Genomic DNA, 25,438 nt, shown 5'->3' with positions numbered 1-25,438 from the left:
TATCAAAAAAAAGGGATCAAGGGAAGAACTAGAACAAAGGGATATGAAGAAGGATGCATAAATGAAGGAACCTTTGGGATAGGGATCCACAGTCTTCCATCAAGAGAAGAGGGTCCAAACAAACACTGTAAAAATGGATAGAAGATCAGTAACACAAACAAGCTCAGCCTCCCTTAAGCCCCTACGAAAACCAAAGTCCCGGTTCAAGGAAAAGTTAAGACCAGAGGGGGGAGAAAGACAGAAATAACCTCCTTTTTATAAAGGGAAAGGAAATAAAGGGAAGGGAAGAGGTCTTTTAGAGGTTGATTGCCCACCCAAGTGTCTTCCCAAAAAAGAACCAATTTCCCAGAGCGAGTGTCATACCTTACAAATTGAAGGAAGAGCGAGTTGTTCCTGGTTGGAGATACTTCATTCAAATGGTTCTGTTTTAGCAGCTGAACTTGGGTGTAAGGTTGGTAGACTACCAGTAAAGTATTTAGGGTTACCTATTGGAGTCAAATGCAACTCCATGTCTATCTCGAATCTGGTAGTTGAGAGGCTGGAGAGGAGGTTAGCTGGATGGAAGTTTAAATATCTGTCAAAGGGAGCCAAATTAACATTGATAAAAAGCTCCCCTGAAAATCTCCCTACTTATCTTCTATCTTTGTTCCAAAATCCAGCAAAGGTGGTAGATAGGCTGAAGAAATTAGCTAGGGACTTCCTTTGCGGTGGTAAAGATGGGGACAGGTAGGAAGGCAAAATATTTGTCTATTAGCTGCCATTAGGTGCCAAGTGTTATTCTTCTGCTTTATGGGATCCAGTCATTGAGAGAATTGGAAAAAAATTGACCTCCTGGAAGGCAAAATATTTGTCTATAGGAGGGAGAGTGACCCTTATCAAGAGTACACATGCAAACCTCCCTACTTACTTCATGTCCCTGTTTCCTATGCCATCTAAAATTGCAAAGAAACTTGAGAGGTTGCAGAGAGATTTTCTCTGGAGAGGATGGGAAGAAAATGCATCTTGTGAATTGGGACCAAGTATGTCTTCCTAAGGCAGAGGGAGGTTTAGGCCTAAGACGGTTAAATGTGGTAAATTCGGCTTTATTGAGTAAATGGTGTTGGAGGTTTGCTGCAGAAAGATCTTCTTGGTGGAGGTCCCTTATTGCCTCAAAATTTGGGGTGGATTGGGGAAGTTGGAAGTCTCAGGATCCATACCCAACATGGGGTTGTTTGGTTTGGAAAGGGATTCTTAAATTTCTTCCTGTGATGGATGAAGGTTTGAAGTTTAAGGTGGGAAATGGGGGCAGGCTGAAATTTTGGAAAGATCCCTGGTGTTGGACAAACCTTTAGCTGAGGCCTGAGGCGTTTCCCCTTCTTTTCCAATGTGCAGTTAACCAAGAAATATCAGTGGCGGAATCCTATGTGAATTCTAACAACACAGTGACTAGGAGTCCTCAGTTTAGAAGAGATTTGTTTGACTGGGAAATTGATGGAGTGATGCAACTAATGCAGATCTTACAGGAGCAGTCGATAGACATTTCTTGCGAAGATGAATGGAGCTGGTCCTGGAGTAGAGATGGCTGTCTCTCTGTCAAATCCCTTACTGTTAAGCTTAGCGGTACAGGGGTTACTGAGTTCCCCTGCCAGCAAGTGTGGAAGTCTTGTGCTCCCTCGAAGTCTATCTTCCTTGTGTGGACTATGGTACTGAACAAATGTCTCTCAAGACTCAACCTGGATAGAAGGGGTATTCAGCTCCCTTCTCTGGTGTGTGGTTTGTGTGGTTTATTGCCTGAGTCCACAGATCATCTGTGTATTCATTGTCCTATCTCTTCGAGAGTCTGGTACCACTTTATAGGAGCAGTTGGTCTTTGTTGGTCGCCAAATTCAGTAAAAGATCTGCTGATTTTCTGGAATTCTCAAGGTCTGAAGAAAAAAGGAAATCTAATTTGGAGAACTATTCCTGCAGTTGTGATGTGGGTAATTTGGTCAGAGAGGAACAGAAGAGTCTTCAGGAATAAATCTAAGAGCACTGAGGAGATTGTGCAGCAGGCAGTCAGCAAGCTGATTTCTTTGGTGTCTGTAGCCCCTGATTTTAAAAATTTGAATGTTCCTGAATTGTTTAGATCTGTATCCATTTGGGATCTGTAACATGTCCTGTGATCTGAGTAGCCACATGTGGTTAGCTCTCCTGACGTAATGAGTTCTTTCTGAATTAATAAATTTCTTACTTTACCTTTCAAAAAAAAAAGATGGGGACAGGAAGACTCATCAGTGCAATGGGAAAAGGCTTGCAAAGCTTTGGCCACAAGTGGGCTGGGAGTGAGAAGTCTGAGGCAAATGAACTCACCCCTCCTAGGAAGGTGGTTCTGGCTCTTCAATGCTTGACCTCAAAGTCTTTGGAGAAAAACATAATAGTGGAAAAGCTTGGAACAAGCAATGATGGGTGGAACCCAGGCAGCTCAAATTCTTCTTATGGTTGCTCTATCGGGAGAGGAATAGAGAAGACACTCACAAGCTTCCTGCAGGGAGGAAATCTGAAAGTTGGTGATGGGAGTAGGGTGCAGTTCGGGCAAGACACTTGGTGTGGCAGCAGGGCCTTGATGAATGAGTTCCCTTCTTTATACCTTATAGCAGGAAACAGGAATGTTTTGGTAGCTGACCAATACGATGGGAGTGGCAAGGAAGGATTTTGGTGCCCCACTTTCAGAAGGCAAGTCACTGATTGGGAAATAGCTAATCTGACCGGACTTTTGCAACAGCTGCAGGGCTTTAAACTCACCCCAAACCAAGCAGACAAGAGAGGATGGAAGTGATCCAAGGACAGCATATTTACAGTTAAGTCTTTTTATAACAATTTATCAGAAAGTAGGATACTAGACTCCCCTTGGATGGACACTTGGCTTCCCTACGTTCCAACAGAAGTTAGCTTTTTAGTCTGGGCTGCCGTCAATGGGAAATGCCTTGCCAAGGTTCATCTAGCAAGGACAGGTTTGGCACTGGAGTTCTGGAATATGCAATGTATGGGAGAGAGGAAGAGGAAATAAATCGCTTGTTTCTACACTGCAGAGTGGCGGGTCTATTGTTTAACCATTTTTGTGATCCTCTCAACATTAGCTGGTGCCCCCCAAGAAACATGTTTTAACTGCTTCGATCCTGGAAGTTAACATGTCTAGTTCAGAGGGGCAAGAAGCTTTGAAGGCAATTCCACTTGCAATCTGTTGGGTAACCTGGAAGGAAAGGAACTGAAGAGTATTTAAGAACAGGAGAAGCTCTGAAGATGAGTTGGTGGTTGGGCTGAGGCCACAGTCTACTCATGACTGGCAGCTGATGATCACTTCAAAGGAGTTCCTTTTCAGCAGCTTTTTGAACATAGTAGCATATTTAATGGTTAAGATGGTTAATTTATTTATTATACAGATCCATATGGGTGTTCAGATTTTTGGTTTTTGCTTTGTGGGGGCTGGATTTTTTGGCCTTCAATTGATGTATAGTTTCTGACTGTGCATGATGCATACTGAGCTTTCACATGGCCTATATGTAACTCTGACACATTTCAGAGATCTTAATACAACACTTTACCTTTTCCTAAAAAAAATATCTTCATGCTCCCCCCCCCCAACAATTCAAAGACATAACTTATTATCCACAGAAGACTTCCTTTTAGGATTAGAAACATCAGTGCCTCCAGGTGAGACGCCCCCAAAACGCCCTGAGGCGCATCAGGTGCATGAGGAATACGCATCAACATCTTTTGCATGAGGCACACTTCATGTACACCTCATGCATAAAGAAAGAAAAGAAAAGAAGAAAAAGAAAAGGAAAGGAAAGGAAAGGAAAGGAAAGGAAAGGAAAGGGAAGAGAAGGGAAAGTCTGGGCCAGGGGGTTCATCCCCAAAATTAACCCCCCCCCCCAAACACCTTTCAGCTAGCGTTATCTTCTTCATACATCTTAAAAAAAAAAAAAAACACATTTTTCATCAAAAAGAAACTGTTGAAGTTTGACCTGCCATAGAATTCTGTCTTGTTCGTTGACTGTAGAGTAAAGTAGACAGCAAGAAGTAGGAGAGGAAAGAAGAAAAGAGAGAAGAGAGAAAAGAGAGAAAGGCTGGTTCGAATTAGGGAAAAAAGTTAATCCCTTGATTCGGCCAGACCTATTATTATATTATTGACTTATTGAAAAAGACTTGAGTGCCCTTCTTTAAGTAAGAGGCACTCGAACTAACATAACAGTACACATCAGCATTCTCAACAAGTACAAAGACTGAAATACCCCTTCACTAACACCACTAACACTCCCCCTCAAGCTGGTGAGTATATATCATATAATCCCAGCTTGTTACATATGTAGTCCACTCTCCCCCGACTCAAGCCTTTTGTAAACAAGTCTGCCCACTGGTTTCCCGTACTAACATATGCAGTTTCTATCACCCCATTCAGCACCTTCTCTCTCACAAAATGACAGTCAACTTCGATGTGCTTGGTTCTTTCATGAAACACTGGATTGGAAGAGATATGAACCGCTGCCTGATTGTCACAGTAGAGCTTCATTGGAGTACTGATGTCATATCCTATCTCCTGTAGAAGGTTCCTCAGCCACACTAGTTCACAAGCAGTATGTGCCATGGCCCTATATTCCGCTTCTGCACTGCTTCTTGCCACAACTGTTTGCTTCTTACTTTTCCATATTACCAGGTTACCCCCCAGAAAGGTGCAATAGCCTGTGGTAGATCGTCTATCAGACATAGAACCTGCCCAATCAGCATCGGTGTATCCTTCTACTACCAGTTTTCCACCACTTCTGTACAGCAAACCACGACCAGGAGCTCCTTTCAGATACCTCACAATCCTTAGCACTGCATTCCAATGTGGGACCAAAGGTTTCTGCATGAACTGACTCACCACACTAACTGCAAATGAAATATCTGGCCGAGTAATGGTTAGATAGTTTAGTTTGCCTACAAGTCGTCGGTATCTTCCAGGCTCTTCAAACACTTCACCTATATCACTGCTCAGCCTCGTATTTGTTTCCATAGGTGTCTCAGCCGGTTTAGTACCCAACAATCCTGTTTCTTCCAGTAAATCAAGCACATATTTCCTCTGGCACAAATTAATGCCATGCTTAGATCTTGCTACCTCTATGCCCAAAAAGTATTTCAACTTGCCAAGGTCCTTTGTCTGAAAGTGTTCCTGTAGGAATGCCTTCAATCTGTCAATGCCCATTTTATCATTCCCAGTCACAACGATATCATCCACATACACCACCAATATTATTTTACCTGCCGAAGAGTCAAGACTGAAGACAGAGTGATCAACTTGGCACTGTTTCAGACCAAACTTCTTGACCACCTCACTGAACCTACCAAACCATGCTCGAGGGGACTGTTTAAGTCCATAAATAGCCTTCTTAAGTCTACATACCTTACCATCCTCCCCCTGAGCAACAAACCCAGGTGGTTGCTCCATGTAGACCTCCTCGAGCAAATCCCCATGCAAAAAGGCATTTTTGATATCGAGCTGATGGAGAGGCCAACCAGACATAGCTGCAAGAGAGATGACGACACGAACTGACCCTATCTTAGCAACCGGGGAGAACGTCTCCGTGTAGTCAATGCCATAGGTTTGGGAGTACCCTTTGGCAACCAGCCGCGCCTTCAGGCGCTCAACACGACCATCTGGCAAGTACTTAACACTATACACCCACTTACAACCGACAGCCTGCTTCCCAGGAGGAAGAGCGGTGAGATCCCAAGTGTGATTATGATGCAAAGCAGAGAGCTCTTCTTCCATAGCACGGCACCACTCTGGAGAGGTAAGGGCTTCCTGGACATCCTTAGGAACAACCACGGAGGATAACAAAGATATGAACTGGCGATGGGAAGCGGAGAGGTGGGTAAGTGAAACAAAATTGGAAATAGGGTGAAGGGTGCAAGTACGCTTACCTTTCCGTAAGGCAATAGGAAGATCTAGGTCGGAGGCTGGTGTCGAAGCTGGAGCTGGATCTGTCGACGGTGATGAAGCTGGAGGAGCTGCAGCCGGTACACGTGGGCGATGTGTATACACGTGACGGATGGGTGGACGGTCAACCAATGGTGGCACCGGAGGCAAGGACGTAGGCATGACTGGAACCAAAGGAGGTGGATCAGCCACAGGAAGAGGAAGAGGAGGTGGTGATGTGGGGGAAGCAGCAGCACCGGACCCCACGAAGAACGGAGTAGACTCAAAGAATGTAACATCAGCACATACCAAGGAACGACGAGAACTAGGATGATAACACTTGTACCCTTTCTGAGTTCGGGAATAACCAAGGAAGATACACTTCATGGAACGTGCATCTAACTTGTCAATCCCGGGACTCAGATTATGAACGAAGCAGACACACCCAAATACCCGAGGAGAAAGCGGAAACGGAGACATGTTGGGTAATAAGACACTAAAAGGAGAACGACCATCAAGGATAGACGTGGGCATCCGATTAATTAAGAAACAAGAGGTGAGCATTGCATCGCTCCAAAAAGTTTTGGGAACATTCATGTGGTGCATGAGGGAGCGTGCCGTTTCTACAAGATGGCGGTTCTTTCTCTCAGCAACCCCATTTTGTTGCGGAGTATAGGTACATGAAGTTTGGTGTATAATGCCATGTTGGTCCAAGTATTCTCGAAAAGATGAAGACAAGTATTCACGACCATTATCAGAACGGAAAATTTTGATGTGAACACCAAATTGATTACGGATCTCAGCATAAAATTTCTGGAAGATGGAAAATAATTCACTTCTTTCTTTCATTAAATAGAGCCACGTCATTCTTGAACAGTCATCAACAAAAATAACAAAATATCGGTATCCATTATATGACATCACTTTATAAGGACCCCAAACATCTGAATGAATTAAAGAAAAAAGACTCGACACACGGTTATCGACCCTAGAACGAAAGGGAACACGATGGTGTTTCCCAAATTGACAAGACTCACAATCTAAAACAGAAAGTTGACTCAATGAAGGGACTAAGGACTGCAACACTTTCAGCGAAGGATGACCAAATCTACAGTGCCACTGGAGAGGAGAAATGGATGACTGAAGAGCCGTTGACGTTCGTCCACCACCATCAAGATAATACAGTCCACCGGCTTCATGCCCTCCACCAATCTTCATCCCCGTCTTGAGATCCTGAAAAACACACAGAGAAGGGTAAAAAGTGATGGAGCACTTAAGTGACTTGGTCAGCTTACTAACAGACATAAGATTAAATGGAAGCTTAGGTACATATAAAACAGAGGATAGGGATACAGGGTCTAGGTCAACATTACCAACACCACAGATAGATGACGTGGAGCCATTAGCAAGGGTAACAGATTGTGATGTTGAGCAATGAGTGAGAGATGAAAACACACCTGGAGTTCCCGTCATGTGATCGGAGGCTCCAGAGTCAATAATCCAGGGGTTGGGTGTGGATGCCAAACAAGCCATACCTGAGTGTGCAAAGGAAGCTGTGTTCTGCTGCGACTTGGATTGAACAAACCTCTCATACTCATCACGAGGAACACTCACCATCTCCTTGCCTGGACCATCTGAGGGAGTAGAAGGCATCGGGTCAGCTGACCGTTTCTCCTGTGTAGGGCTGAAACTGGTGTCACTAGTCATGGCATGGTTGGCCCACGTCGAGGGAGGACCATGTAAGTCATAGCAGTAGTTAATGGTATGTCCATCCAAACCACAGTGAGTACACTTCCGTGGACCCGAGCCACGTCCTCTACCACGAGCTCCCCCTGAATCTCTGCCTCCAGTACGACCACCACCACGGATATGTGTAGATCCACCACTACCACTCCTGCCAGGCTGGGTTCCTCGAGTCCCACTTCTGCCACCTCGGCCTCTTGACACTGCAAATGCTGATTTATCGGAGACATTAGAGTCCATAGATCCAATGGAAGCCCTCCGAAGACGAGCAAACACCTCCTCTAAAGATGGAAGAGCAGATCCCCCTAGTATCTGGGCTCGTACTGGTTCATACTCAGACTTCAGCCCCACCAGAAACCGTGTTACATCAAGCTGCTCTCGCTGTTGCTGTTGAACTTTGACATCTGAAGTGAGAGGATGATAGACATTTAACTCATTACGGATATTCCTCACATTGGCATAGTACTCCTCAAGGCTCTGATTTCCCTGTTGCAGATTGAAGTATTCCTGATACAGTTGATATACCCTAGTGGTATTATCCTGACCTGAATACAGTTTCTTGGCATGATCCCACACCTCTTTGGCTGTGTCAAGAAACATGAAGTTCACACTGATTTTGGGTTCCATACTGTTCCACAACCATGTAATGATCTGTGCATCTTCCTGTTCCCAGTCTTCATACTCCTGAGAATTAGCGGGGGGTTTCTCCTCTCTTATATGCTTCACTTTCTTCTTCGCCTTCAGAAAAACCTCTACAGACTTGGCCCAAGGGACATAATTCTCTCCATTCAGTTTAATGGAGGTCATTTGGACATTCAGGTAGTCAGTAGATATCATGACACTAGGTTTACTATCACTGTTATCTGCCATTGCCGAACTCCCTTAATTCTGAGCACTGAATTAGGAGCACTACACACTGCACACTACACACAGACACTTCATCGAAATCTGCACACTGATTTCAACAGCTGAGAACTGCAACACCACAAACCCTACTCACCGAAGTCTGTACACTGATTTCAGCAGTATTAAATGTTGAAAACTACAACACCACAACCCCTACTCACCGAGGTCTACACACTGATTTCAGCGATATCAAAAGCTGAAAACCACACTTGTAACACCACCAACATTAATCCACAACTATAGGAAGCTTCACCATTAAGTAGACACTATTGCCATTCGAATCACACACAAACCAGAATAAACCCTAGCATAAACCCTAGCATACTGCGATCTGAAAACCCATCATGCGAACTGTACTACACCTCTCATGTATTCCATAACAAAAAAAATATATAAAAAAAACTTTACCTCATCGCCTGAAGGCCAACCATACGAAGGGGCTGAGACACCACTGCACCACACGTACCAGCCCTAACTAGGGCTTAGAAACCACAGCAACCAATCACCAACGACACAATCGGAGGCATAGAGACCTCCTAGGGAAGAGGGCGATCACTCCTTTTCAGCCCTTTTCCCAGTCTCCAACTCACAACTGAGAACCCCAAGTGAAACCCTAATTCGAATGCGCAGAAGGCAGAATTCTAGCAAGTCTGATTTGGTGAACCTAGCTCTGATACCATGTTGAAGTTTGACCTGCCATAGAATTCTGTCTTGTTCGTTGACTGTAGAGTAAAGTAGACAGCAAGAAGTAGGAGAGGAAAGAAGAAAAGAGAGAAGAGAGAAAAGAGAGAAAGGCTGGTTCGAATTAGGGAAAAAAGTTAATCCCTTGATTCGGCCAGACCTATTATTATATTATTGACTTATTGAAAAAGACTTGAGTGCCCTTCTTTAAGTAAGAGGCACTCGAACTAACATAACAGTACACATCAGCATTCTCAACAAGTACAAAGACTGAAATACCCCTTCACTAACACCACTAACAGAAACAAAAAAAAAACAAGATGAGATCCTCCTTCCTCTTCCTCCTCTTGAGGAGAATCCTTGTGCTCGGGAGGCTTACACCTTGCATTATGAACTACACCCTCGCATTTTAAAACACTGCTACACAGACATTTAAGACTTTCTTATCTTCAGACTAAGTCAAATTAAGACACCAAAAATGAAGCAAATGACAACCATGTGAGACAGATGATTGGTGCCACTGCCTCTTTTATTCTTGGAAAGGGTGCATATCAATTTTATGCATAACCATATTAGAATAAAAATAAAAAATCAAGCAGCAAATTTGCACCACTAAAGAAAAATAAGATCCTACATCCTCACTCCCCACGGCCCAAAAATATAAGCCTGCCTGCCTAGAAGTTTACAAGAGATTCCCTCCAACCAATACAACACTTCTTTAAAGAAATAACATAAAACTTCACAAACTGCAACGAGGCTAAAATCACTCACCCCACTTCAGCAAGGGTGCATATCATGTTAACAGTTGACCATTCAAGTCCTCAAAGACAAAAAACCATGGACAAGAAATTTTTCTTTCTCTTGCAGAGTTAGAAATGTCCAGAAAAATTAAATTATCTGACAAATGGACCTTTTACAGGCAGCAGAAACTGGTAAAACACAAGAGAATCTAAGATAAAATATAAAAAAGAAATTTGGCAGTGCTTGATCACTTTACCTATCCAGCACTCCATTCTTGCACAAGGAGAGATTTTAATAACATCAGGTGGATCAACACTAATGTTTAAACACAGCACAAGTGCTACACACCCAGTCTTCATCTGCACTAGAAATTAAGGGTTAAAATTGTCAAATTAGCATGGCTGTCAAATAGAAAAATGCACTATGCAATATATCAATTACAGAACAATAAAAATGGAATAAGAACAGCAATAGAAATACCAATGAGAAGACTAAGGGAAAAAGCAACTAATCAAGCCATGTGACAATATTGGATTTAACATTTGAATGCAGCAGAGCATAGAAATACCATGATCTCTGGGTAAGGATAATTGTTTACTCCATACCTATTGACTCCAACATTGTTTCGAAATAGATAGTTCTTAAAAGCTTAAATTAATAAATGGCATAAGCTATACGCTAGATTGCTAGGATTTGCTTTGAAAAAATAACTATTAAAAGCCAGAATGGAACTCAAGAGATCCTAGTAAAAGCAAATAATTCTAGGTCAACAGCTAGATTATAAAAAGAAAAAGTCTAGTTTTTTATAACCTTCTATTTGTCCTTCATCTAAGGTCACACTTCACAGAAATAAGTTTTGAGAATAATTCAATAATTCTAAGCTATATTGGCCAAGATTAGGTAACCGTTCCTTCAACTGCAATAGCATGTGGGTTTCTTCCAAGCTTCTTTATCTTCTCCCTTTCTTCTTGTCCTAATGAATTGTTTGTTTTGGAGGGGATCAATAGTTCTTCCAAACTGATATAAGGAAATTCGCATTAAATAATTTTTAAATCCATTTCCAGAAATCTGGAGTAAGGCAGGAGGAAGGTCCATTTCATTTCCTGGATGAGTCCTCCTAAACAAAACCTCTTAAAACTTTACAATTTTTTTGATAGGTGTCTTAAAACTTTAAAATCACAAGTAATGTTTCCATGAGAAGTCCAGAGCCATCAATATCTTTATGACCAATAGGCCCAATACCCACATCCTAATCCCGATAGGGGAGTCAGGCCATGACCCTAAAATCTAGCAAAAACCAATATATATAGAAGTTCATAAATTAGGCAAGAAAAATAGTGATAATAAAAATTGAAATTAAACTGTTCTTTAGTTTGTGGCATGTAGCAACACCTACAACATTAAAAAAAAAAACAAATTTTATTGGAAAAGGAAAAGAAAGCATTTCATACCCAAAAAGTGACACTTTTACTTTCCAAGAGGAGAAAAGATTATTATCCCTAATTAGATGCAATTACTCAAGTAAATCCTACACCACTCTAAATGGGAGCAATAACAGTTTATTACCTATAAGATGGGTATGGCCTTCAAATACACCATCCAATGTATGTCTCTTTATGTGGACAGCCTATCTTTATAAGATCCTACTTTTGACTTTTTTTTATAAATGGTAATTGTATTAAAAGAGGGAGAGATTCCCTCAAGAAGAAAACATGAACAAGGATAATATCAACAAGATCCTACAACGATCACTTATCTCAAGAGAAAGAGACCACCTTATCAAATATTGACTAGCCAACCAACTATTAAGTTGACGAGCATGCCAACTGCAACATTCATTAGTCAGTTAATCCCATGATGATGTGGCTTATAACAACCAAAGGTCAACTAATATTTTAGTTGTGCTAATCTTGAACTGTTTAAATATCATTATCTCAAACTAACTAAAATACTGTATAGGGAGCCCAAAACGAGTAGTTATTGCTTCAGCACATTGGCAACACTGAATGATACTCCAACAACCTATTCCAACTCTGCAGATCCAAGGAGGAATCAGTTTCTCATCTTTTCATTCATTGTAACTATTCCTACCAGAATCACTTCCACTGTCTGAAAGCCAATGAAGGGACCTAGCCTGCTATGGAGTATGGACTGTTGAAACATAGCCTGTGAAGGCCGAAGGGTAATAGTGAAAAGGGACACATCCTCTGGTATTTAGAACCCTCAAATCAGCTGGTGCATATGGAAAGAATGTAACAAGCATATATATGACAACAACCATTGTCCCAAGTTGTCTGACACCGGTAAAGAGGAATGCATTATGTACATTTGGTCTTCAACATTGGTCAATTCTCAGATTTTAATTTCTATTGTTTTTGTAATTACTAGCATTCTATCACTTTCCCATATCCAGATGATGTCTAGATCGTGTACATGAGCTAGATTGGGCATTATATACATCATTTATATATAGCTTAGCCCTTTCTTGTCACTTATTACTATATAACGCAGATACCCCACCATTGAAGAAATCTATTATTAGCAGATTTCTTATCCTTTTTGTCTACTATCAACGATTCAACATCACATTTATTGTACCTGCCTCGCTACTCGTTATGGTAATGAAGACTCTATTGCCTATCAAAAGAAAGCTTCCCATAATAATTAGAAGATTTGATCAGCTATGACCTAGACTACAGCAATTCATTGCAGAAGTAGAAATTTCTTCCAACTCATAATATTTACACTGACAGAGGCATCTCTTCCAAACCATACTCAACTTATAAATACTGTAATGATAACTCTGTAGATCCAATTTTGTGGATAATTCCACAGATCCGCTTTAATTATTTAAAAAAACTTCACAGACCCTCAGCACATATTGGAAGACAAATGAGCAAAGGATGCTGACAAATTTAGTGCCAATGTCTAAAAGATTGTTGAACGTTTTTTTTTTTCTTTCTAAGTTACAGCTTAAGAAATTTTTCATATACCTGTTGGTGTAAGCTAGGTAGTGCAAATTTTTTATAAGGCAAAAGGCATAAATGAGAGATAAAGTAGGATATGCCTTGAGGGAATACAAACTTCAAGAATTTTAATAAATTGATCCTAAAATAAAGGAGAGCAAAAGAAAATGTTTAGTTGGAATTTTTAAACAAAGAGAGAGGGAATTAAAAATACCAAGCAACACTCTAAGCCAAATAAAAATCACCATATCCCATGTCAGATTTTATCATTTTGACACTGCAAAATCTTCCTAGTTTCTTATCCATTAAAAATATTTGTTGATTTATTCCTCTACTCATTTTTCAAAAAGGAATAGATGCCTAATGTTAGTACCTATGGCAGAATACTAAAAAAATTTATAATTGAAGTAAAAAATGCAATTAGAGCTTTATATTTTTATCAGAAAATGGCACGTGTATGATGGATTCACCTTATAAAATGTTACAAAATATAAATGTGCAAGTAACATGAAGCTTGTATAATTAATAGAACATGCAGAAGCATACTCTTGCTTGTACAAGGAGAGGAAACTAAATGCATATAGGTAAAAAGGGAGAAATTACATGTTAGAAAAGAAAACAAAAAAAAAAAAAACTTTATATTCTGATGAGAAAAGACCACAGGAGGCTAGAGAATGTTAGAGACCATCCAAGCAAGTTTAGCATATTGGATATTCAGGATGCAATTCACATCACGAAGCAGCTTACTATTTCTATGCTCTCAATCCTAAATGGGCCTAAGCATTGTAGCATCTTCAAAGATAGCATCCCCATTTCAAAGGCCACGTAACTCCATTACATTTCTTAACTAACCCAGCTTAGGTTTTTCTTTTAATCAACACCCATCCATTCATATTTTTTCATCGGTATAATAGAAATCTATCAGCCCCAAAAGTGTACCACAAAGGCCACATATCCAATGGGAGAAAAAGCATCTAGGAAGATAGAAAAGAAAAAAAAATTGCAAGTTTTTGGGGGGAAATGTAAGTCTAGGCATATGCAAAAGTTGAAGAGTGATATCTGCTAAAGGTGTTATCTTTTTTTTTTTTTGATGAATAATAATAAATTTATTGATTCAGAAGCAAATTAGAGTGAGTTCATACATCATCCCAGTGAGAGGCGCGAGCTGCAGCCCCTCCTTGAAACTTACAAGTAAACTAGGAAAGAAAAACAAGAATCACAACTGAGCCCAAAATAATTCTTCCCTATTTACCCCTTGCTTAGCTAACACATCTGACAAGGTATTTGCTTATCTCCCCACCCACTGTACAGTGACCAACATATTCCTTGTCAACTAACTAAATTTCTTCATTTCATTCTTGTATCGCCACATAGCCTCTTTAGAATTTTTCAACCAACCCACCACCACTTTGGAATCCCCCTCGATTATTAGTTGTTGTACCCCCAGCTGGTTTGCAAATTCGACCCCTTGTACAGCAGCTAAAAGTTCTGCCCTGATGGAATTCCCAATTCCCAAAGAACCTGAGTAGAGCAACAAAATCTCTCCCTTCTCATTTCTCAAAGCATCCCCCACTCCGGATAATCCTGGATTACCCATGCTGCTTCCATCAAAGTTCAACTTAATTGAGCCTTCGGGTGGAGGAGACCAGCTTGTAATTGATTTGGCCTTTAAAGATGAACACCTTGCTACTGCTGACCAATTTCTCCAAATGTCATTAAAGGAGAATTGATGAAATATTTCCAAGGTCTTCAGCCAATGTATTGCCCTGTTTAACACACAGTCTTTCAAATCTTGGCTGTTCCTTTCCTTATCTTGAAAAATTCTGAGATTCCTCTCTTCCCAAAGAGTCCAAGTCAAGGCAGCACGAGCACATCTCCACATAATTCTCCCTATTTTTGTAGGCCAATAAAAGGTATAATGGTTGAAGAGCATGTGAACTTCTGCTGGTAGACTCCAACTACCCCCAAACAACGAAAGTAGCCAAGCCCAAAGGTCTGCAGAAAAGGGACAAGATACTAACAGATGGTAACAATCCTCACCGTGAGCTCTACAGAGGATACACCAATTAGGAGAAATACAGAGAAAAGGTCTTCTCTTTTGTAGGTTGTCTAAAGTGTTTACTTTCCCATGGAAAACTTCCCAACAAAAAGCCATAATTTTTGGGGGGACTGGCCTACACCAAATTTCTTTTGACGGAAAGGGTTGGTGAGTAGAAAGTTGAGAGATGGACTTGAAAAAAGAAGCACAAGTGAAGGTTCCATTGGGTCTAGGAGTCCAAACCCTCTTATCTGGCTTGGAGGGATCCAAACAAACCTGATTAAGACACCCAAGCAAAAAAGAAAGAGACTCAATTTCAGCATCCCTAAGTCCTCTACGAAAACCAAAATCTCAAGTAGGATCTAAGGGTGTTCCCAAGGGTGAAACAAATTTTGAGACCACCTCTTTTTTGTACAAAGAAATAGAAAAAAGCGAGGGGAACAAATCCTTTAACGGTGAGTCTCCTACCCAAATATCCTCCCAAAAAAGGATAGAGTTGCCAGAACAAACTTCATACCTGATAAAATTGAGGAATTGAGGAAGGGTGTTGTGAATAGCCTTCCAAGGTGCTGCTAGGTTAGCTTGCCTCGATACACCAACATCCCATCCATTCTCTGACCTCCCATGAATGCTTCCCACCACCTCATGCCACAATCTCTCTCTTTCCAAAGGCCATAGAAGCAAAAGAGAGAAAGAGAGAGAGAGCATGGAGTGTAATGGATGTAGGCTAAGCCAAACCATGTAAATCTCTGTGCACTTGTTTCCCTGTTATTGTTCTTCTTCTTTCTCCTATTGCATTCATTTATACTTAATTTCCTTGACATTTTTGAGCCTAACAAACATGGGTTCCTGGGTTGCGATTACGTGGTTCATTGTTTGGGAGCTGTGATTTTGGTGTTCAAACAGGGCTCGCCCTGTAATTCAACTTGGGCTGTGGGAATCGCACAAGAAATTGCACAGGGATTTGCACCACAAACTGGGAGTCGCACTACAGAAACAAATGACAAGAACAACCGCTCCTAGATAACATCTTTCTTGAGCACCTGCCACCCTGTCCTAGCAGCACCTTTTTCTTCCGGTTGGGGAATTAATAAGCTTCCTCAATAACAAAAAGCTTAAAGTGCACCAACTACAAAATGTCAAACATCCAAAGGAAATATCCATACCTTAGACAGCTACAAGCCATCACCCAAAGTCCAAATCCTACAGGATTCATCTTATGGACTACTATGGCGAGCTATGAGTAGGAAATATAACAAAAAAAGGAAAGATCAATTGAGAATGCGGCATTTCCCTAATAAGTTTAATCAAAATAAGTTATTCCATCTTTTGATGTGTTCTATATTCTCCAACGAAGATGGTGTCACTCCACCTAGCTGTTATTCATGCCCAATCGCAATAATAAACACCAACTCTAATAGTCGATAGAAGCACCAATTATTGACAGAGACACAGTAATAGGTTGGTAAATCAAGTTTATTGGTTCAAAAATGCACCAAATTAACAATGTCACCGACGAGCGTATAGGATAATAAAATTCAAACGCAAACAGAAGAGAAAGTGAAGAAACGATAGCTCACCCGGTCCTTAGGTCGCCACTTGGAGACCAACCCATTCTCAGATGGGCCCGATGGAAGGCAATCTTCAAATGCTTCATGTCGAAGCTCACACAATACAACAGTATGTGGCAAATACGCCATACTTGTCGTTGTCATCCCAGCCGCATTGCTGCTGCTACTAGCAGCAGCCTCTAAATCTCTTCTTTGCCCAATAAAATCCCCATCTTCACGACTTGAAAACTCGTCCAAGTGATTCGAAACCGATACCGAAGATTGTGAAAATCGAGATGCCATCAGATCTTCCAATGCCATTCAAATCCCATAAAAAATCAACCTTGCCTCAATCGCATCGTTACAATTATATTTCAAATATCATAAACAAGCAATAAAGAATAATAAAATCCAAAACCAAAACCTTTTCTTCCACACTTGCGGAGCAGAGCAGAGCTGAGTACTCGTCCAGAAACTAGACCTAATCAACAAAACCGCTAAACCAACGACGCATGAATGATATTCTTCGCAAGAAAGATAGAGAATCCAGCTTATATAAAACCTAAAACCTTAAAACCGCTCTGAAAACCCTAAAACCCCAAAAATTGGAGGAAGGGTATTCATAGTAATGGCGGCAGAGCAAACGAAGAAAAAGGATTTTAGAAACAGAGTGCGTGTTGAGTCTGTGTTACTATTTTTTTCTTCCTTTCTCTTTTTTTTTTTTTTTCTTTTACCCCTTTTTATCTATTTTATGTTTCGTTTCTCTCTCCTCTATTTTAATCTCCATTCCGAACTTTCGATTATAAAGCACAAGTTCGGAGCGGAGCCGCCGTTATAATAGGTGTGCGTGAGGGAGAAAGCGACTGTGTGTGCATACTATATACTGCGCGCATACGCTGCTTTACCCGAACTGCCCGTAAATGCTGCCCGCGATTTTATGTTTGGTCGAGTGTAGCTCAGCAAGCCCCAAAACAGAACATAGTTACAGGCCCCTGGGCTCTGCCTCTCAGGACTCACTCAGTCGTCCATTCTCTTTTTTTTTTTTGTTCGAAAAAATGTGAAAAGTTATTAAAATATTTAATTTTATATATGACAAAGAAAATAGGCCATTGAAATGTTCTCAAAGCACGCTGAGATGTGAATGTGGGGTGCATTCTGTCGAGGGCAGATGCGAACTCGGCCATTGACCAACCCATGTCGTTTTAGCACCGTGTTCGGTTGGCAGTTCAGTCGTCTTCACATGTGGGACTTGAAATCGGACATCTCCCGTCTCCCGGTCTCCGTAACGTAACGTAACGTAACGTAATATACGTATACTTGTTTAGTGCAGCGATGCAGCACACAAGCACGAATAATGTTTAGTGCAGCCGCTCGCTCACTCACTAATCCCACCGTGTGGGGGGGGGGGGGGGGTAATTGCTCTGCACGTTAATGAAACACGCAAACACCCTCCTGCTTCCCTTTATGGCATGTGGGTCACGCACACGCTTGTTATATCACTATCAGAGAGCCTACTGCAATTTAATTAATGGTCATGTTTTCCTCTTTTTTTCCCTTTCAGTACTACGGAATACGAACAGAAAATCAACTGTCAGCAAGCAAAGTAATTGATTGATGAAGAATATTTATCATGATATTTGAAAGGGGATAGTCATATATAGTCTAATAGAGGAGGTGTTAATTGCTAAAAGAACTGTGGTAATTCCGAGTAAGCAGAATTATGGGCAATTATATCTATATGGAGATTAATTTGATTAATTGTTCATTCGACCGTGAGAAAGCTGCAGGTAGAATCATACATGTAATCAGTTATGTTGGAAGTTAATAATTAATGAAGCTTGGCGATTGGGACTTCATCACCAATTTGGGCCACAACCACATTATTATATACATTTCCTCATATCAAATATCATCATCAAATAGAGTGGGCTCATTATATGAAGTAGCCACTTCTAGCCGTCCAAAGTTCTTACCGTCTTCCCCTCTATAGATTATATGTTGGTTGTTATGTTTTGATGAGTTGTATTGTATGGATTTTGCCCCAGAAAGAAACAAGCGTACACGCGTTTATATCTCTATAAGGGACGACGGATTAGCTAGGATGGCAACTTGTTTATGGCCCAGGACCAGGAAGCTTCAACTCCTGCAACATGGTTGGGGCTGAAAGTGCCCCAACTATTAAGGGCATGCCTCTCACCACCTTCTGTTAATGGAGTCAATTTCAGTCCCAAAACCTATCCAAACTGTTGAAGACAAGCCTCTCTTTTTATGGATCTGGATCTCCTACACTTTCATGCCGTCTATGACAGGTGTACACGTGTATAGAGGACTATTATTGCACATTGAATGCAAGATTTTATTTTTTTATTTTTTTTAGGAGATCCAAAGTCCTTTTTTCACAGGGCAAACTTCAAAAGAAAACTGAAAGTTGGGATGGGAGATATTACTTTAGGGGAAATGTCAATATGCAATTGGCATTAGGCATTTCATTTCATATATACTAATTAAATGACACCTGCAAGATGGAAGAAAAACAATGGATTAGATTCTTGGTACGATGGTCTTCATGTCAAGCCAAGGCAAATATCAACATAATATAGTAAAGATAAATTAGGAAATTGAACACTAACCTAGATGATGTAGAGGGTCATCATCCATCAAATGGACAGTTTGACAATGAATCCCTCAACCTTGACAGGTATCACTTGGGAAAAAAATGCATCTCAGTATGCGGGGAGTCGGTGGGTTTTATGCCTTACTGGTCAGGACCTGTGCCATGCGTCGGTTTTGTCAAGAGAGAGAGGGGCAAAGGAACTTTTATATTAGATCAGTTTCTGAAGTAGAAAGATATTTTTGAGTTGAATTTAAATAAATGTTAATTTGATTAATAACTTTATTTTATTTTTTATTATTTGTAATGCATAAATTTTGTATTAGGAATATCTCCCGATGATAATACCAGAAATGATGATATCATCATCTAGAGATGTTGGAACGTTGTGGGGCACAGATCCAAACTCGTGATATAGAGGGTCTTCAATCCAATAGACAGTTCCACCACAAATCCTTCAACATAACTTGATGGGATGGGATATTAATGCCTGACTAATCTAGAAGATCATCTATATAACAAATTTTTCCACTATGTTAAAAACCAGAACCCTAAAAGTTTTTTCATCATCGTTATTATAATTTAAGCCTTGTCCCATTAGATGTGCTAACAAAAGTCTACTTACAAGTGAATTTTGCTTTTTTTAAGTAAGTTGAGATGTGAGATGTTTGGTAATTGTTGAAATGGGTGTTAGAAGTAGTGGGATAGAAAAGGATTCCATCTTTAGGGTTCAAACATGATACCAAAAAAAACTTACAACCAACGAATCCATATCATAAAAGTAGTGACCATATAGGTGGTATGTATCAATGATACAATATTCATTTGGGAGTGTTGATTGTCAAAAAAACTCTTCAGGTATTATGTCTTTCCGGCATTACGGCATCAAAGTAACCTACTTTTAAATGTCATGTTCAGCATTTCAGTAACTGATGACCATTTACTTATTTTACTTAGGCGCCAGCAGTCATCAAAAACCAGTATTAGTCATAAAACTAACTTACAGGAATTCATATTGGTGCAAAGAGAATTTAGGAGGGGCATCAGTTGCAACAGGAACCCTTTGGTAGAATCTTTCATTCAGTGTCATATTTGTCTTGTATTGGCATGAATTTCCGGTAGCTTGTGTTACTGTAATGTGATGCCTCGACTGAATTGGTGATACCAGTTTCACATGGTACGGTGAAATTCCCTCACAACTTCCAACAAATAATCCGGCCCCGGATTCCACCAAAGCAACATAACGAGACAAAAGGTGGATTGGAGCCCATGAACAGAAACAAATTTAAGGCAATGATTTATGCCCCCACCAGACAAAAGTGGCCAAAACGCTTTGGCCACTGGTTTTTGGGTCAAACAATTTGACCATTCATTTGAATTCCGGTTAAACGGTTTTTGGGCCGAAAACTGGATCCAGAGACATGACTGATTATCAGCCAAATGGTCTGACCATCTAGTCCGGTCCAATTATTAAAACCATGGTTGTGGTGTTTAGAAAATGTATGTTACCAAAATTTTCTACAAAAATATCGCTTCACTCGTATATATATGTATAATGAAACTTTATTTAAATTCTTGATTTAAACAATTTAATTTCATTAGCATGTACAATCAAGTGTGGATGCCCAGCATATATATATTAGGCTTGGGATGCAGGCTGGCAGGGCCAGGCTAGACAGCTCAAAATGCTCTTGTAATAACCATACAATAACCTAGCGTGGGCTCATCCGGACCTAGCCCATGGTCATCCATAACATGACCCATGCTGTGAAATCAAACAGAAACGTTTTTGGAGCAATATTTAATTGGCCCTATTGCTGTATATCATATCATATCATATCATATCATATCATATCAATCTTGCTAATTAATTTTAATTGGATTATCATCCAAAAAAGCCAAAATGAAATAAAGCAAACAAAAGGACGAGTATGAAGAGCCAAATAGGAAGGACAAAGAAATAATCTTTTCAGTGGGTTTGCTGAACATCAAATTGATGTATCCACATAATAACGTTTAACCAAAAATCAGACTCGCATGATATAACATACCAACAGCAGGAAAAGGCCATAACAATAATTTTAATAACCGTGATTTATATAATAAAACTTCAATCTTATTATATTTCATTATGTATTACTTGTACGATCGTAAGCTTTATTACCACACATTTGCTTGCATCACTAGCTCAACAGGCCGTCCACGTACTTATCGTTGCCTTGCGTGTGACAAGCAACGAATTTGGTCATCCTTGGTCATCCTCCATTTGGCAAAGGTTCAACTAAAAGTTTTTCAATAGAAAAATCGTATTTCGATTAAGGCATTCGTTCAAATGTCCACAATCTCTTGAACAGATACTTTGCTGACTGCTGATGGGCATTTGGATTGGGTCAATAAGTTGGGGTTGCAAAGGTGCAATGGTCCCATTAATGGTCCCTTTCAACTTCAGTGCACAACAAAAAAGTAATTATATTCGTGCAACTACTTTGCAGTTTGCTGGTAAAGAGATGCTATTTTTTAAGTTGTATTAATTTAGAAGGAAGAGATAGTCTACTAAAGTTTGGGACTTGGGAGACCACCAGGCACCAACACATTATCTAGTGGGGCTCCATTTGGCTCAATTTGAGTGGATTTAATAAATTAAGTTAATTGTTGCATTAATTTCAATTATTTTTGAATTTGAGGTGCGTGCGCGTCAGCGCGTGTGATTTGGCTAAGCCGGCCGAGAACGATCCGGTTACAATTTGAAAGTGGAGGACACATAATAGAAAAGAAGGAAAGACGGTACTTCATTTTAAATTTTGCAAGCCAGTAATTAAGTCTTAATTAGCTAAATAATCCTTCTCCCAGTCAGCTATAGAGGAGGACGACGACGACGACACTGATTAATTAATCTTTCATTTGAAGGATCACGTAGTATCCTCCTTTCTACTGTACAAGATCAAATAACTGATAGGTGCCTGCCGAGGTAACCCTGGTCCAAGTCAGGGGTGGCGGAGGAGAGCCATGCCCCCCCCCCCCTCATGCCTTTAAAATTTCCATAATATCTATTTAAGGGTGGAGTGATTAGAGATCGTTGTGTCAGACTAATCCTGGCTTTTCACAATTATACTATGGTAACACAACTTCCTTCCAAAGCTGAATTTGATTGGGCGCTTCTTTGACGGTTTCATCTGCTTTCGCAGCAAGAATTTGCTCTCTAAGGAAATCGAAAGTGACAATAAAACTCTCATAGACATAATGAATGATGTATCCCACTGCCCTTGGAACCTAACTCATCTTGTGAGGAAGATAAAACATCTTCTCTCTCCCATGACAACTATCTTCAAGAAGGTAATAACAAATTGTGCCAACTTCCTGGCCAACAAAGGGATTGATGAAGCAAATTTTGCCATCTTTTACCCTCCATGGCACCTTCCAAGAGAGCTTAGTGTCCTGCTTGATAAGGATTTTCATGGCATTCCCAATTGCAGAAGGATTTAATCCGGTTTCCTCCATTTTGGTTTTTGCTAGTTTTGATATATAATGTCCCTTTTTTCCTTTGGGGCTCAGTAGTGCTTAATGTTCTCTCTTGTACCATTGATGTTTCCATTTGACAATGGTTAAATAAAATCCTCGGTGGCTTCTCATCCACCAGTTTCTTTTTGGGGATTAAAAAAAATCAAATAACTTGTAATTGGACCACCCGGCTGATTAATATTCTTCTCCATATGATCAGCAGACCAAATTTGAAGGCATGCTTACTCTTTAAGCTGTTCTTTTGACCTCTTTTTTTTATTTAGGCTGCGTTTGATAAAGGTGTAAAATCGAACCAGGGTAAATTTTACACCCCGATTTGATTTTGTAAGCATTTGATAAGCATGTAATTTTACACCAAAAATCAGTGTAAAATTACATGCTATTGTTGAATTACATCGATAATTGGTGTAATAAATACATTGAAATTTTTTATGTATTTATTACATCTTTCTCTTCTTCTTCTTCTTCTCTCTCTCTCTCTTCTTCTTATTCTTCTTCCTCCCTTCTTCTTCTTCTCCATCACCTCAGTTGCAGCGGCAGATCTGAACCCACCTATGTTCTCCATGGAAACTGGCTCCATGGCAACCATCACCGGCTCAGTAGAAATAGTTTCATGGGAACATAGGCAGAAGCTTCATCACCGGCTCCGGCAACCATCTGCCTCCTTTGCTTGGGAACAGAGACAAAAAGTCAAAAACAGAACCGGTTCAGCAAAAGCTTCATCACCAGCTCTAGCATGGTTTCAATCTTCTCCGGAAACGTATAATCCTCAACGTTGTGGTTTCAATCTTCACCGGAACCCTCCTGTTTCTGCCATGGTTTCAACTGGGTACATACGAGATGATCGTAAATAACTTATATATGCACTGTAAGGCAATGGTATATGTTGTAGACACCTTGCGAGGTAAACTGGGAATTTTCTCTAACAGTGAAGCTTGAGCTAGCCCACAGGTTCACTACGAGCCTTAACTGGACAAGCTAGCTAGCTAGTTTCTGGGAAGAGCTTATATAAAATCATAGAGGGTTATATATATAATAAGTAGAAAATGAAACAAGGTCAATTCACTCATTTCCATGCCCAACTCCTATCTCCTACAATCTACAAATACAGCGGTCTACGTAACCCAATCCCATTGTACACGTCTTGTTTGCAGGTGCAGGAGACCTTGAGTCATTCCACGCACCCAAGCGACAGATTGACAGTATGTAGTATAGTCCTACCAAAAAGGTGAAGGGTACATATATAATTTCAAGTCATTCATTTTGTTGCTCGCCAAAAAAAAAAAAAATGAACGTTATGTTAGAAAAAATGAAATTTAAATATTAGCTATATGATGACCAGTGGCTACTACGTACATGCAATGGCCCACCAACCATCCCACATCTTTGTTTTTCATCACTGGGGACCTGTAACGAATACAAACATAAACAGAAAGTGAGAGAAGCCATCAATTAGTCAAGCCAAGAATTCGAATAATGTATGTGGGGTTATTTTCAGAATCCAAAGTGAAGTGGAGAAAAGCGTTGAAGAGGCCGGGAATCAAGTTAGTGGACTCCCTCTCGCGCAAAACCTAAACTCCAATGAAAAAAGAGCTCCTTCTCTCTCTCTCTCTAAAAGACGACCACCACCTTCCAAGCCATATATAGTTAAAGTTTTGGCTAAAGAATCTAAGTTTCCATTTAATAAAAAGATGAATTTTACTCCATCACAAATTCACAACCTTTTCAACAGCTTTCATCTCTGCTTTTTCAGCAATAACCAAAACAGAAAGAAAGAAAGACATGGATGGGTGTTGTGAGGACATCGACTTATCTAATGTTCACATGTCCCGGTTTAGGGTCGAACTTGGTCACTTGGAGCATTTGACAGATACCTTAAGCAGAGTCACTATAGCTACCTCATCCTAATCCAAGTTCTATTTGTTTTAGAGATAGAGCTTTTGACCATTATGCAGAGAGAGGGGAGGGGGAGGAATGGAGGAGTTCCACTCTAATGTCGTCTCAACTAACATTATTGGCTTTAATTTGTTGTGGCGTGCACCCTGTGGTGTCCATTGCATAAGCGGTGTTGCCATTAGGATACAAGTGATCGATTGACGAATAAACAGTTCTAGAATGTTGACAATGCATCGGTTTGGAAAATTGCATATCAAACCCGATAAAGGGCAACCTCATAAAACTTGTAAATTACAATTGATCAGGAAAAAGATAATAAAATAATGGATATTTTTTGTCTAATGAATCAAAAATGTTTGGATGACTAGAACATGTGTCACACAGCTATTACGTGTTCACTCATTGTGTTTACCTAACATGTCTACTATATTAGGACCCCTATTCATACAGTTTTGCTCAGATGTATTGACCACAATATATTGCTAGTCATGTTCATCCAGTCACACATTGGAAATATCAGTGATATAAAGTACATAAGATGTCCATAATGTGTTATTGGGTGAGTGTGGCCTATGTTCTCGTATCTTGTCTTTTCCACATCCTAATTTTTTACATTTTTATTAATAATGAAAATTTAATACAAAAATTAGGAAAACATTAATTATTTGTTTAACTCATATATAACCACACTAAAATAATTCTAAGTCATCATGTTGACTAAATCAATGGTTTTTATAGGCAAGCTTTTCGGAAATAGATCCAAAATTTTGATCAAGCAATGGATTAGCTAGTCCATCCAATTGATTTGATTATGGGATAAAAGCACTGCTAAAAAATGGCGTTCCTCATTTCCTTTTTAGTTAAACAAGTCAA

The 25,438-nt window shown here is 40.1% G+C and overlaps 1 protein-coding gene across 4 annotated transcripts in view; it reads right to left on the bottom strand.

Annotated features, from left to right (window-relative positions):
- LOC104602482 (regulatory-associated protein of TOR 1-like) overlaps nt 1-17,343 on the bottom strand; it is a 52,675-nt gene extending 35,332 nt beyond the window's left edge. The window contains exons 1-3 of one of the 4 annotated variants that reach the window (XM_010266176.3): nt 16,964-17,163; nt 16,570-16,847; nt 10,242-10,344 (exon numbers count right to left, since the gene is read on the bottom strand). In XM_010266176.3, the coding sequence (XP_010264478.1) occupies nt 10,242-10,344; nt 16,570-16,842 (376 nt within the window). In that variant the 5' untranslated portion in view covers nt 16,843-16,847; nt 16,964-17,163. Of the gene's footprint in view, nt 1-10,241; nt 10,350-16,569 lie in introns of all 4 variants that reach the window. The other 3 variants (XM_010266175.3, XM_088898151.1, XM_010266177.3) reach the window with 3 other exon arrangements.
- Nucleotides 17,344-25,438: the final 8,095 nt, after the last annotated feature.

This window comes from Nelumbo nucifera, chromosome 2 (assembly GCF_055504915.1).
Source record: "Nelumbo nucifera cultivar China Antique chromosome 2, China Antique-T2T, whole genome shotgun sequence".
Lineage (NCBI taxonomy): Eukaryota > Viridiplantae > Streptophyta > Magnoliopsida > Proteales > Nelumbonaceae > Nelumbo > Nelumbo nucifera.
Note: the sequence above shows the minus strand (reverse complement) of the source record. Positions and strands in the feature narration are given on the sequence as shown.